This window comes from Narcine bancroftii, chromosome 1 (assembly GCF_036971445.1).
Source record: "Narcine bancroftii isolate sNarBan1 chromosome 1, sNarBan1.hap1, whole genome shotgun sequence".
NCBI classification, from domain to species: Eukaryota; Metazoa; Chordata; class Chondrichthyes; order Torpediniformes; family Narcinidae; genus Narcine; species Narcine bancroftii.
This window is the reverse complement of record NC_091469.1, coordinates 354,637,050-354,650,908: the sequence shown is the minus strand read 5'-3', so window position 1 is coordinate 354,650,908 and position 13,859 is coordinate 354,637,050. Positions and strand designations below refer to the sequence as shown.

Below are 13,859 nucleotides of genomic sequence, written 5' to 3'. Positions count from 1 at the left end.
ATAAACAGAAAGGTAGAATATTGAAATGGATGGTAGATTGAGAAAAATTGCATGCAAAGGTATCTTTGTGGGAATCTGAAGCCAAGCCAATCTGCTGGAGGAATTCAGTGGGACCAGCTTTATCAGTGGGCGATGTCATATTGAAACTCCGCAAACTTCTGAGGAAGTAGAATTACTGATATACTTTATTCATGATGATGTTTGCATGTTGGGTCCAGAGATGGTGACTCCTAGGATTTTAAATTTTTTTATTTGCTCATCCTCTCCATCTCTAATCCCCTAATGATCACTGGATTGTACACTTCTGCTTTTTCCTTCTTAAAGTCCACAATCATCTCCTTGGTTTTGGTGACATTGAGCGCAAGGTGGTTGTTCGTATACCATTAAGCCAAGTTTTCAAATTCTATCCTGTATGCTGACTATTTTATACTGCCCACTACTGTGGTATTGTCAATAAATTTGTAAATGGTCTTGTTGTACTGTGCCACGAAGATGTCAAGTGAGTAGAGCAGGGGCTAAGAATGCATCCCTGTGGTGCTCTGGTGCTGATGGAGATTGTGGAGGAGATGTTCTTGCCATCTTCACTGATTAGGCTCTGAAGCTGAGAAGATCCAGGAGACAGTTACACAGTGGAGTAATGAGATCCAGGTCTTGGAGTTTGTGGATCAGTTTTGAGGAGATGGTGGTGTTAAATGCTGAACTGTAGTCAATAAAGAGCATCCTGATGTATGTTTCTTTGCTGTCCAGTTGTTTCAGGGTTTTGTGTACAACTAGTGAGATGGATCTGCCTTAGACTGTTGCTGTAGTAGGAAAATTGGAACAGATCTATGTCACCTCGCAGTCAGGAGCTGATGTGCTTCAACATGAGCCTCTCAAAACACTTCATCACTGTGGATGTGAGTGCCACCGGTCAGCAAGAGCTCCCAGAGGAATCCTACATAGGGAGAGCATGCAAACTCCTTTAAGAGAGTGCCAAATTTGAACCTGGGTTACTGGTGCTGTAATAGCCAACCACACATGAACCATGCCACCCTGAAGGTAAACAACAAAGTATGTAGATACACAAAAGTGCTGGAGAAACTCAGCAGATCATATAGCATTTGTAAAAAGTAAAGTGTAACTGGAAGCAAGAAGGGTATTTTCCTAGGTTGGGCTGGCAAGAATAAGGGGTAATAGTTTCTGAATATGGGACAAAACATTTAAAGTGAGGTGAGAAGAAATTTCTTCATTCAGAAGTAAACCTGTGGAATTCTCTTCCATGGAAAATGGCGGAGATCAAGTTATTGCATGTAGATGCAAATAGGGAACTGGGCCAATGAATGGCAGATGGAATTTAATTTGCAAAAGTTCTAGCTTTTGAATTTCATAATACTCACCCTGATGAGTGTCATAGATCAAAGAGATCTAGGGGTCCAGATAGTTCTTTGAAAGTGATGACACAGAGAGGGTGGTGAAGAAGCATTTGGCACAATTGTCCTCATAGACCAGGACACTAAGCACAAGAATTGGTATGTCATGTTACAACTGCACAAGACAATGGTGATGCCATACATGTGTAATCTCTGGTCATTCAACTGTAGGAAAGATTAAGCTGGGGATGGTGCAGAAAAGGTTCATGAGGGACTGATTTGCTGAAATTGTAAGGAGAGGCTGAATAGTTTGTGACTTATCTCCCTGAATAGTGGAGGCTGAGGAGTAAGTTTATAGAGGTGCACAACTCCCATACCTATGAACAAGGATAAAGGCAAAGAAAATGGGTAAGTGTTTAATTGGGGAATGACTAATTATGATGGGATGAGGTAGGAATTAGAAATTGGGAACAGATGTTCACAGGAGAAAGCACAGAAATAAGTTAGAGGATGTTTACAGACCACGAGCACAGCATTCTGAAAAGTTTTTTTCCCACTGAAACAGGGAAAAGATGGTAGGAAAAGGGAACTGTGATTGATAAAACAGATGAGGCAGCTAGTTAAAATGAAGAAGGAAGCATGCATTAGATTTAGGAAGCTGGAAATAGGAAGGACTCATGAGAAATAAATGGTAGCCAGGAAGGAACTTAAGAAAGGACTTAGGAGAACTCGAAGGAAGCATGAGAAGTCCTTGGCAAGTAGAATTAAAGAGAACCCCAAGGCATTTTCTACATATGTGAAGAACAGAAGGATGACAAGAATGAAGGTGGGGCTGCTTAAGGATAAAGAATGTGTTTGGAGGTGGAGGAGGATGGAGAGATCCTAATTGAATACTTTGCTTCAGTATTCACCAGAGAGTAGGACCTTGATCAGGGTGAGGTCAGAACAGGCTTGTGTGCTGGATGATGTTGAGATTAAGGAAGAGGAAGGGTTGTGTATTGAAAACATTAAGATTGATACGTCCCCAAGAGCTGGATGCAATGTACCCCAGGTTGCTGTGAGAAGGGAGGGAAAAGATAGCTGGGGCATTAGGTATGATCTTTGAGTTATCCTTGGCTACAGGGAGGTGCTGAAGATTTAGAGAATAGGAAATGTGGTTTTCTTGTTTTTTTAAAAAAAAGGTAATGGGGAGAATCCTGGGAATTGAGAAGTGAGGTCATGGAGCCTCAGTGCCAGTTGTCTTAAAGTGAATAAGACAACCAGCCTTCCAGACCTCTGGGGGGATTCCATCCATACCTGCTGCTTCGCCACTTTTCAGTTGTTCAATTGCCTTATATGTCTCTTTCCGGGTGAGGACCTCATCCAGCTCTAGCCTTAAGGGCTGATGAGGGAGCTGGAGCAGGGCGTATTCTTGGACTGAGTGGTTGGCACTGAAAAGAGATTGGAAGTGTTCTGATCATTGGTTGAGGATGGAGATCTTGTCGCTGAGGAGGACTTTGCCGTCTGAGCTGCGCAGCGGGCTTTGGACTTGGATGAGGGTCCGTACACAGCCTTTAGAGCATCGTAAAAACAAAGTCGCCAATGTCCGCGCTGAGCTGGGTTTGTTTGGCGAGGCTAGTCCACCACTCATTTTGGATCTCCCGGAGTTTGCGCTGAAGATGGCTGCATGCACGACGGAAGGCTTGTTTCTTCTCTGGACAGGACGGCTTTGTAAGGTGAGCCTGGTGGGCAGGTCGCTTCTTTGCCAGCAGCTCCTGGATTTCCTGGCTGTTTTCGTCAAACCAGTCCTTGTTTTTCCTGGAGGAGAAGCCCAGTACCTCCAGTGGATTGCAGTATGGTAATCTTCAACTGATCCCAGAGGGTTTCAGGGGACGGGTCCGTGAGGTGGGTTGCATCGTCGAGCTTTGCTTTGAGGTTTGCCTGGAAGTTTCCTCTCGCTTCGTCTGACTGCAGGTTTCCAACATTGAACCTCTTTCTGGGGGCTTTATTGTTCCTGGGCTTTGGCTTGAAGTGAAGGTTGAGCTTGCAGCGAACCAGCCGGTGGTCAGTGTGGCATTCCACGCTAGGCATGACCCTGGTGTGGAGCACATTTCGTTTGTCATTTTCTCGCACCAGGATGTAGTCCAGGAGGTGCCAGTGTTTGGATCGGGGATGCATCCAGGTGGTCTTAAGGCTGTCCCTCTGCTGAAAAAGGGTGTTTGTAATGACAAGCCGCTGTTCTGCGCAGACCTCCAACAGGAGGCGCCCATTGTCGTTGCACTTGCCGACGCCATGCTTGCCCAGGATTCCTGGCCAGGTTTCTGAGTCTTTGCCAACACGAGCGTTGAAGTCGCCCAGGATGACAACCTTGTCGGCTGTAGGGGTGCGTTGGATGAGGTTGCGCAGGTCGGTGTAGAACTTGTCCTTTTCTGCTGGTTCCGCCTGGAGGGTTGAAGCATAGACACTGATGAGGGTGATGTGACGCTTGTTTTGAAGGGGGAGTCGCATGGACATGATTCGGTCCGAGAGGCCTGTCGGAAGGTTTTCGAGTTTGGAGGCAATGAAGCTCTTGACCATGAAGCCTACACCAGATAGGCGTCGTTCATCCGAAGCCTTGCCAGACCAGTAGAGTGTGTAGCCCGCGCCGCGTTCTTGGAGGCTGCCTATATCTGCCAGGCGGACTTCACTGAGAGCGGCTATGTCGATGTCAAGTCTGAGGAGTTGATGTGCAATGAGGGCAGACCGACGTTCAGGTCGGTGGCTGTCAGCCTTGTCTAGCATGGTTTTGATGTTCCAGCATGCTAGCTTGAGTTTGTGAGCATCTTTTGAGGGGGAGGACGTGGAGGGGGAGGACGTGGAGGGGGAGGACGTGGAGGGGGAGGACGTGGAGGGGAGGACGTGGAGGGGAGGACGTGGAGGGGGAGGACGTGGAGGGGGAGGACGTGGACCTGTCCTCGGGCCTGCCCAAAGGAGCTTTTAGGTGGAGTGCAGTGCGCGCAGTACTGGCCCCACCCTTTACACCCTTCACATCTATCATCATATTAAACCACCATTTTAAAACAAAATTCAAAACTCATTAAACATTGTACAATTCAATTTTAGTACTCTTCCACCATTTTTCCCTTTTACTCTTGAATAATTATCCAATAAAAGCTCCAATACCACATTTAAATATCCCCAATCATTACGTTAAAATTCAGATATCCAAATAATAAAAGCACATCTACAACGAAATCTATATCTTCAACAAATGGAGCATAAACCACAAACAAAATTCAAGCCTCATTAAGAATTGTACAATTCAATTTATAACTTTCACCATTATTCCCTTCGTTCTATAACTAAAATAGCAAAATAATATACACCAGAATTACCACTCCTTTCACCTTAAAGTTAAAGAAAAATTATTAAAAAAACTTATCCATCCTATTCACATTTAAATTTCAAATATTCCTTATCTACTGAATAAACTTTACAAAAAAAACCACATCAATTTTTAGTTTTTTAAACAATCAAATACTTTCTTATGCTTTTTTTTTATAAACACAAAAAAAAACCCCTTCACTCTTTAATCTAATAATACAAAAAAAAGGAAAAAAAAACGGGTAGGAGGTTAAAAATACCCCCTCCCGTCTAAACCGCGCAATGCGGTAACTCCTAAAAAAAAATGGGTGTGAGATAACTCACACGTAGCAGATGACTTTCAGGAAATAGTGCCTATCCAGTTCTCTCCCCCAACTCTCACTTCATCTTAAACTAACATCATCATTATTAATATTCCTTTTTTTTTAAAAAGAACATTAGAAAAAAAAGAACAACTCTTCTTTTAATCAGCTCCAACTGCCGAGTCACCATTACAACCATTCCTTCTTGGAGCACGGCTCTTTTCTTCCATCTCTTGTCTCCTTAGAGATCGCGGCGGACTACGTCTCTGTTGAAACTGAGTAATTGGCAGCTCTTGAGCAAATGCTATAGCTTCCTTTGGAGAATCAAAGAACTTTGGTTGGTAACCATCTTGAAAAACCTTCAAAACAGCTGGATATCTAAAGGTTGCCTTATAACCTTTCTCCCACAACAACTCTTTAGCAGAGTTGAATTCCCGTTGTTGGAACATAACTTCTTGACTCAAATCCGCATAGAAGAAAACTCGATTATTTTGAATCATCAAGGGTGATTTTCTCTGTTGTGCATTTCTAATAGCCACTCGTAAAATTATTTCTCTGTCGTAATAATTCAAGCAACGAACCAAAACAGGTCTTGGACTTTGACCTGAAATAGGTCTTCTACGCAAGGCTCTGTGAGCACGTTCCAGTATTATACCTTCCGGGAAATGTTCTTGACCCAGCACCTGCGGAATCCATTCAGTAAAAAATTTTCTTGGGTCTAGTCCCTCCTTTCCTTCCGGCAAACCAATAATCTTTATATTGTTCCGTCTGGATTGGTTTTCCAAATAATCAATCTTTTTCACCAAATTTTTATTTTGAGTTTGTAAGTCTTCGACCATTTTGGTCACATCTGAAACTTGATCTCGTATTTCGTCTATATCTTCTTCACACGAATTAAATTTATCTCTCACTTCAAGCTTAAAAGCTCCAAACTCAGCCATCTGTTGAGAATTTATTTCCATCAAATTATTGAACCTAGTACCAAGTTCAGTCATAATCTTAGATAATCCCTGCATTGTATAAGATAATTTAGATTCAAGATTCACAAGAATCTTTTCAATTGGAAGAGATTCTGGCTCAACAGATTCCTGCTTCTTCTGCATAACCAAAGGGTCTTCTGTTGCTTCCTTCATTAAGGGAGGAAAGTTTAGGGGAGATATTTAAGTTTAGGGGAGATATTAGGTGTGTTTTTTTTTATGCAGAGAGCTCTGGGTGACTGGAATACCTTTTCTGGGTGGTGGAGAAGACTGAAACATTGGGGGCATTTAAGAGACTCCCAGACAAGCATGTGGATGAAAGAAAAATAGGGTTTTTTGAGGTAGGAAGGGTTTAGTTTTTATTTTGTAGGTATATATGGGTCGGCCTATCATCGAGTTATGAAAGGCCTGTACTCTGCTGTAATGTCTTGTGTTCTCAGTACATAAAATCATAAGGGGCACTTACAAGTCACTAATGACTGTCTTTTTCCCAGGGTAAGGGAGTACAAAACTAGGAGCCATAGATTTAGAGTGAAAGGGGAAAGATTCAGTGATTTGAAAAGGGGGAACTTATTCACACACAGGTTAGGGGGCATTTGGAATGAACTGCCAGATGAAATGGTAGAGGTAGATACAATTGTTACATTTAAAGATGTTAAGTCATTAAGAGCAGATGCCTCCTCTCCTCCCATGCTTTTATTTACTGTATGGGAGAAGTAATGGAGACAGAAACTTCATTGCATTTAATGGACATTGCTGACCACTTGATGTGCCATAATTTTAATCTATGAACAGGAAGCTCAGGGTAAGTGCTATAGCATTTTCCTCCATCATATATCTCTGATTCTATCGTAGAAAAAAATTTTTGTTTAAATAATTTGATTCTGTCTGGAATATTTCTGGGTATAGAATGAAGAATCAAACTTGTAATGTCTTGTGGTGTCAAAATACTAATCATTGCATTAAAATACAAATTGAAGCTCATCAATGCTTTTCACAGGAACATTGATTTTGTTCTATTATAGCCTCATTTTGATGTATTACTAAAATATTGATCTTCTGCCTCTGCTTTGCCAACTTTACTGTGATGTGATTTCCAAAATTTGCAATTGAATTAGATCTACTATTAGAGCAATTGCTGATCAGCCAGTCAATGAAATGAAAAATGTTCCACGTTCTGAAGTTTCAAACTTCCGACATATTGAGAATCAAATTGTTAGTTATTACAATTTAAAACAAGCTGTGCATCTATAAGCTCAAGAGCGGGAAACTTAAATAGTTAGAGAATAAATTACATTTAACAGAAATTTGAAAATGATTACAAAAATAAATAATTGGAAAAATTAAACAATACATTTTATGTGTCTAATCACTTTGCCTACTGACTTAAAATAGTCAGGGTTGTTTGTTTATTCTGGCAATCGTACATTTGTGCAATGTCTTTAGCAGTTAATAAGTTTTATTCTGGAGGAAGTATGTGGTTGAGTTGTTGGTTTGACTTTCTTTTAGTCTATCTAGAGAAAAGGAAAAGAAGTTTCAAATATCTCATGGAAATGCATAACTGCAAGCCATGCATGTTAGTAATATCATATCCTCCTTTTACAAACATCTCTGACAATCTTATAACATTACGATGGCTACAAAGTATGAAGAACCCTTATGACTACAACTATTGTATGATCTGTATCTGATATTTTCCACACAACTTCTAGTGTTGATCACAGCTTCATTACTTTTATTACTTAGGTTTAAAAAGTCCAAATCAAAAGTGTTTGCTTGCTTGACATTTTCTCTTTTTTGTTATGCTTGATTTTTTGCTTCCTGCTTGCAATAATGTGAGCATTCACAGCACCTAAGTTAGAAGTACAATTGCAATTTTCATGGAGTTGTGATGGCAACCATATAAAGCCTTGATGTTCTTGAAGATTTTAGCAAAGACAAATCTTTTAGAGTATCTCTCAGTGTGACATCCTATTTCTACCACTTCATTTTTCGGGATAATTAAAATAGCAAATGCAGTTTTTATGAATGCTGCACTTCAGGGCTTGAAGCAAGACAAAATGAATTAATCAGTTTATGCAACTTTCTTCAACCATGGAACATTATTAAAGAACAGTTAATGATAGTTCCTTGTAGTATCTACAACAGTGTAATTGTCCGATATATCACTCGAGGTAGTTCAAATGATAATAGGACTTTCCATAAAGCAATGAATCTGCAGTTCTCAACACACCAATGGCATCATGAAGAAAGCACGACAGCGCCTCTACTTCCACAGGAGCTTGCAGATGTTTGGTATAACATCAGAATCTGTGGCAAATTTATACAGATGTATGGTGGAAAGTGTGCTGACTGGCTGCACCACAGTCTGGTATGGGAACACCAACACCCCTGAGTGTAAAGCCCTCCAAAAGGTAGTGGACACAGCCCAGGACATTGCAGGCAAAATCCTCCCCACTATTGAGTACATCTACAGGGAATGCTGCCACTGGAGAGCAGCAGCAATCATCAAGACCACCACCCAGCATATGCTCTGTTCTCACTCCTGCTATCAGGAAAGAGGTATAGGTACCACAAGACTCACACCACCAGGTCAGGAACAACTGCCATCCCTCTACCATCAGACTCCTCAACAACAAACTCAATCAGAGACTAATTTAAGGACTCTTACTTGTGCACTTTGTTGATTTTCTTTGCTCTCCGTCTTGCACAGTTTATCTTTTTACAGTTCTTTTGATTACATGTTCACGCTGTGTGCAGTTAATTTTTGCACTACCAATTAGTGGTAATTCTGTGTGCCCGCAGGAAAAAGGAATCTGAGTTGAATATGATGTCATGTATGTACTCATAATAAATTTGAAAATCTGAAATGAGAAACTTTTAAAATTCCTTTTTTCATGGGCAGTCTGTTACTCAGGAGATTTAATGGATTATCAAGCATTTAAGAAAACAGATGTACTTTAAATATATTGGAGATGGACATTGATTGTGAGCTTCTCAATGATCCATCCATAAGAAGGCTAAACTAAAACTGGTGACAAATCAAATCATGATGTCTGCTTAAATTCCTGTTACTACCTTCAAGTGTTTTATTTTTCATAGTGAACAACAAAAATAATGCATCAGATCAGTTATGGCAAATATGTTGATCAGAAACATTAAATGGTGGTGGGAGTCCAGCTGTTTATCATGTCATCTCCTAGCCGTAGTGATTTGTACCTGCTTCCAGTTGGAATCTGGAAATGTTACCTATTCTGTACTCTGTCATCCCTCTGAACTATCTATTTTTTGTACAATGTTGATATCCCAATTTCTTAACGTTTAGTTTGGTGATAGGTGATTTGCAGGATATTGCATGCTTCACATTTGAAAATTTGGAAGGTAATAGAATCTTTAAAGAACCCTGAAGTTGATAGATTTGAAATTATCCATGCTGTTTTATGCTGAAGTAAATCCTTTTAATAAAGGAAATGTTATTATACTTTTTACTTTTAGCATCCTTAACTATTTATCACTTACCTCAGTCATTACTGTGAAATGCTGTAGCATAAATGGAAAATACTTTGATTGGACAGTTCTCTCTAGAAGGAGTTGTTTCAGGGCTGGAGTTCGATATTACGTTCGAGGTGAGTCCTCTTAAACAGTCAGCCAGTGAACATTTTACTTTCTATGTGTTAGATTTAGTTCAGCAGTATTATTACTTTTATTCACTGAGGAAAAATATATTAAAATAGGTTCCCATCCATGAGTTAACAAATAACTGCCAGCAGTTGGTTTGTAGCTTGCAGATTAGATGTTTTTGGAAGTAATGGTGAAAACTTATAAGATGTTGCATAACAGAAAACAAGATTTACTAAAGCTTCTGCATGTAAGTTGTACTTTTAGTTCAAAAACACAGCTACAATTTACCTAGGATTTTTAAAAAATGTCTAACTTTTATGTTCACTTTATTAGGTATTGATTCTGAAGGACACGCTGCAAACTTTGTGGAGACTGAACAAATCGTTCAATACAATGGCAATAAAGCATCATTTGTGCAAGTGAGTGACTTCTTATGTATTATGCGAGTCAAACAACAACTTTCATTTCTGTAGCCTCTTTGAGCAATAAACATCCCATTGTTCTTCCAAAATGGAAGTGAACAAAGAAATGAGTACTGAAATAAGGGTAAGGTGATCACCAGAGAGACCAAAGATACTGTTGAAAGGCAAACTTTGAAGAAGTTTACTTTGTAAGAGCAAAGTAAGACTGGAGTGGGAAGTTGAAGACATTGCAGGCACTATCTGAAGGTCTTGCCAAAAAGTGTGAGGCAAAGTAGAGACAGGCAATTTGCATTTACGGGAGCAAAAAAACAATCTGTTAGAGGGAGAAAAAGCATTGTTGGTCTTTTGGGATCAAAGGCTTCCTCAAGACTTTTTGTTCCAGATTCCCCATATCTGCAGTCTCTTGTGTGTCTTGCATTTACAGATCAACTTTAGAGATCATGAACCTTCTAAAGGACTCATTATGAAAGGAGGCATTAAAATAAACAATTAAACAGGAAAGAAATGGATTTTAACAATAGGTGGAAAGAAGGGTGAACATTCCAAACTTCATGGCTAGATTGCGACTTGGTGAATGGAAGATGTTGGTGAACCTGAGGCCACACTTGTAGGAATGTGGAGGAAGGGTGCCTTGTTGATGAAGGTTATACAGTTGGGAAAGGATACACCATGATAAGAATTAAACATGAGTATAAAGATTGAAGAATAGAATATGTTGGGTCTGGGATCCACTGTGAGTGTGTGAGCATGTAGATAATATTGCAGATTTAGAAATGGGCAGTGGAATTTTAAATCACCGGTAGTTTAAGGATTCCAAGTTGTACACTGGAAAAGTTCTGGAGGTGATAAAAGCAAAGATAATGTCAGCACTAATCAGAAGAGGTGATCTTGAAGAAGAAGATGTAGTTTGGAGACTGGTTCTTTGCTAATTCTGTTTTATTTAATGTATTAGTACAATGGTAACATTTCTCCATTTATAACCAAGAATCCTGGGATGTTGATTCACAGGTCTAATGAGGTTCAGGAGTAATGGTATTTTGATTATGTGATTATTCAGCTTATCGATTTGGTTTGTGATTGGACATTGATTTACATATACCATAATCACTCTTGAACAGCCAATGCCTCAACTGACATTGTCATCTTTGTTTATAAATTTCTCCAATAGCTCACCTCTGCACATCTCAGTAACTTGGTCTAAGTAGAAAATCCTTTATCATTTTGCCTTTTGCACATTTCTGATATTTTTTGTCTTTATCTCTCCATTGTTGGCAGCAGTACCTTCAGCTGGCTTGACCTTAAAATCTGGAATTCATTCCCTTAACATTGCCCTCATCTTTGTCTTCTTTTAAGACTTTCCTTAATACCATCCTGAGGTTCAACTGCAACTGTATAAAATTGTGATGAAGCCACAATTGGAGTTCTGTATTCAGTTCTGGCTCCTTACTTGAGAAAGGCTCTATTAGCCTTGGAGGCAATGGAGAGGTGGTTCACCAGGTTTATTCTGGAAATGAACGGAGGATAGATTAAGCAGCCTTGGAGTTTTGAGAAGGTGGTTACATCCATAGTGCAGGATTCAGCTAGTAGAGGGGTGAACACAGAAAGAGGTAAAGGGAGAAAGAAGGCATTTCCCTCAGTAACAGGTATACCCATTTTGATACTGCTGAGTGGGATGACCTATCTGGGCAAAGCAGCAGCCAGACTGACAGCACAATGTTTGGCTCTGAGCTTCAAAAGAGAATGGTGGTCAATAGAGGAGGAGAAATATGGCACTTGATAGTTAGGAGACAGATAGGAAATTCTGTGGCTGCAAGAAATGCCAGAATAGTGTGTGTCTCCTGGGTGCTCAGGTCCAGGATGGCTCTGTGCAGCTGCAGAACATTCTTAAAGGGGAGGGTGAGCAGCCAGAGGTCATGATACATATTGGAAACCACTCCTACATACAGGAGTGGGGGAAGAGATCCTGCAAAGTAAGTTTAGGGAGTTGGGAAAGAGGCTGAAGAGTAGGACCTCCAAGGTGGTAATCTCAGGATTACACCCAGTCCCACAAGCTAGGGAAGGTCAGAGCAGGAAGAAAGTGCAGACAAATGAGTGACCAAAGAGAGGGGGCAGGGTTTCAAGTTCTTGGATCATTGAAACATTTTCTGGGTAAGGGTGATCAGTACAAGTGAGACGGGTTGCACCTGAGCTGGAGGGGAACCAATATCCTAGCAGGGAGGTTTGCAATTGTTTTTGGGGTTGGATATGGGCAGGGGGGGGGGGGGGGGAGGGTGGGAACTAAAGAGAGGAGGCAAATTACATCTGAAATGTCCTCCTTCTAAAAATGTGACCTCACCTCCACTTCTATCAACTCAGCCCTTACCCGCATCTCCTCCATTTCCCACTCATCTGCCCTGGCCCCCTCAGCCCCCAGACTCAACAGAAACAGGATTCCCCTTGTTCTCACATTCCGCTCCACCAGCCTCCGCATCCATCACATTATCCACTAACTTCCGTCACCTACAACATGACACGTTGACACGTCTTCCCGTTTCCTCCCCTCTCTGCCTTCCGTAGGGTCCACTCACTCCATGCCACCTTCATTCACTCATCCCTTTCCATTAATTTCCCCTTGGCAGCTGGCAACTTGCACCCGTGCTTCTTCCCTCACCACAATTCGGGGCCCCAAAATACTTCCAAGTGAAGCAACACCACTTGTGTATCTGCAGGTCGAGTCATCTACTGCATCTGGTGCTCCCATTGTAGCCTTCTCTACATCAAAGAGACTGCACACAGACTAGGAGATCACTTCACTGAGCACCTACACTCTCTCTGCATCAGTGATGGAGATCTCTCAGTGATCATCAATTTCAATTCTGCTCCCTACTCTCATGCTGACATGTCTGTCCATGGCTTCGTACTGTCAACGTGCTGTCAAACTCAAACCTCCCATAAATTGGAGAAACAACACCTAATTTTCCGTCCAGGCACTCTCCATTGCTGCCCCCTTCTCCCTCAAAAATGATGCTGGAGAAATAATAATTGGTGACAAGGAGATGGCAGAGGAGCTAAATATTTTGCATTAGTCATCACTGTGGAAGACATTAGCAGTGTGGCAGATGTCAAAGGGCATCAGGAAAAGGAAGTGAGTGCAGTTACTATTTCAAGGGAGACGGTGCTCAGAAAGCTGAATGGTCTAAGGGTGGATAAGTCTCCCAGACCAGATGGATTGCAGTCTCAGGTGTGAAAAAAGTAGTGGTAGAGATTGTGGAGGCATTGGAAATTATATTTCAGATCTTTATAGATTCAGGCATGGTCCCAGAGGACTGGAAAATCACAAATGTCACCCCACCAGTCAAAAAGAGAGTGAGGCAGCAGAAAGCAAATGATAAGCTGGTTCACCTGACTTCAGTGGTTGGGAAAATGTTAAGAGTTGATTGTCAAGAATGTGGTTGTAGAGAACTTTGACAAGATCAGCCAAAGCTGGCATGGCTTCCTTGGGGGGGAAATCTTGCTTGACAAACCGATTGGAATTCTTTGAGAGTGATAAGTAGGCTAGATAAAGGAGGGTTAGGGTTATGTATTTGGATTTTCAGAAGGGTGTTTTTCTAAATGGGGAGAAAATTGAAAATTTCCAAATGCATCTGGGAATCCTCGTGCAGGATAATCTGAAGTTAAACTTGCATGATGAAGACAAATGCAATGTTGGCATTCATTTCAAGAAGAATAGCAGGGATATGATGTTGAAACTTTGCAAGGCACTGGGAGGTAGAGGAATTTCCTTTGACAAAGAGTTGTAAATCTGAGGAATTTGTTGCCACAGGTGACTGTGGAGGCCATCATTAAGGCAAAGATTGATAGTTTCTT

General features: G+C 41.0%; 1 protein-coding gene across 3 annotated transcripts in view; it reads left to right on the top strand.

Annotated features, from left to right (window-relative positions):
- Window positions 1–13,859, top strand: part of LOC138749713 (phosphatidylinositol-3-phosphatase SAC1-like) — a 65,397-nt gene that overhangs the window by 31,243 nt on the left and 20,295 nt on the right. For all 3 annotated transcript variants that reach the window (XM_069911482.1, XM_069911474.1, XM_069911490.1), the window contains exons 8-9: window positions 9,495–9,596; window positions 9,925–10,010. In XM_069911482.1, coding sequence (XP_069767583.1) covers window positions 9,495–9,596; window positions 9,925–10,010 — 188 coding nt within the window. The remainder of the gene's footprint in view (window positions 1–9,494; window positions 9,597–9,924; window positions 10,011–13,859) is intronic.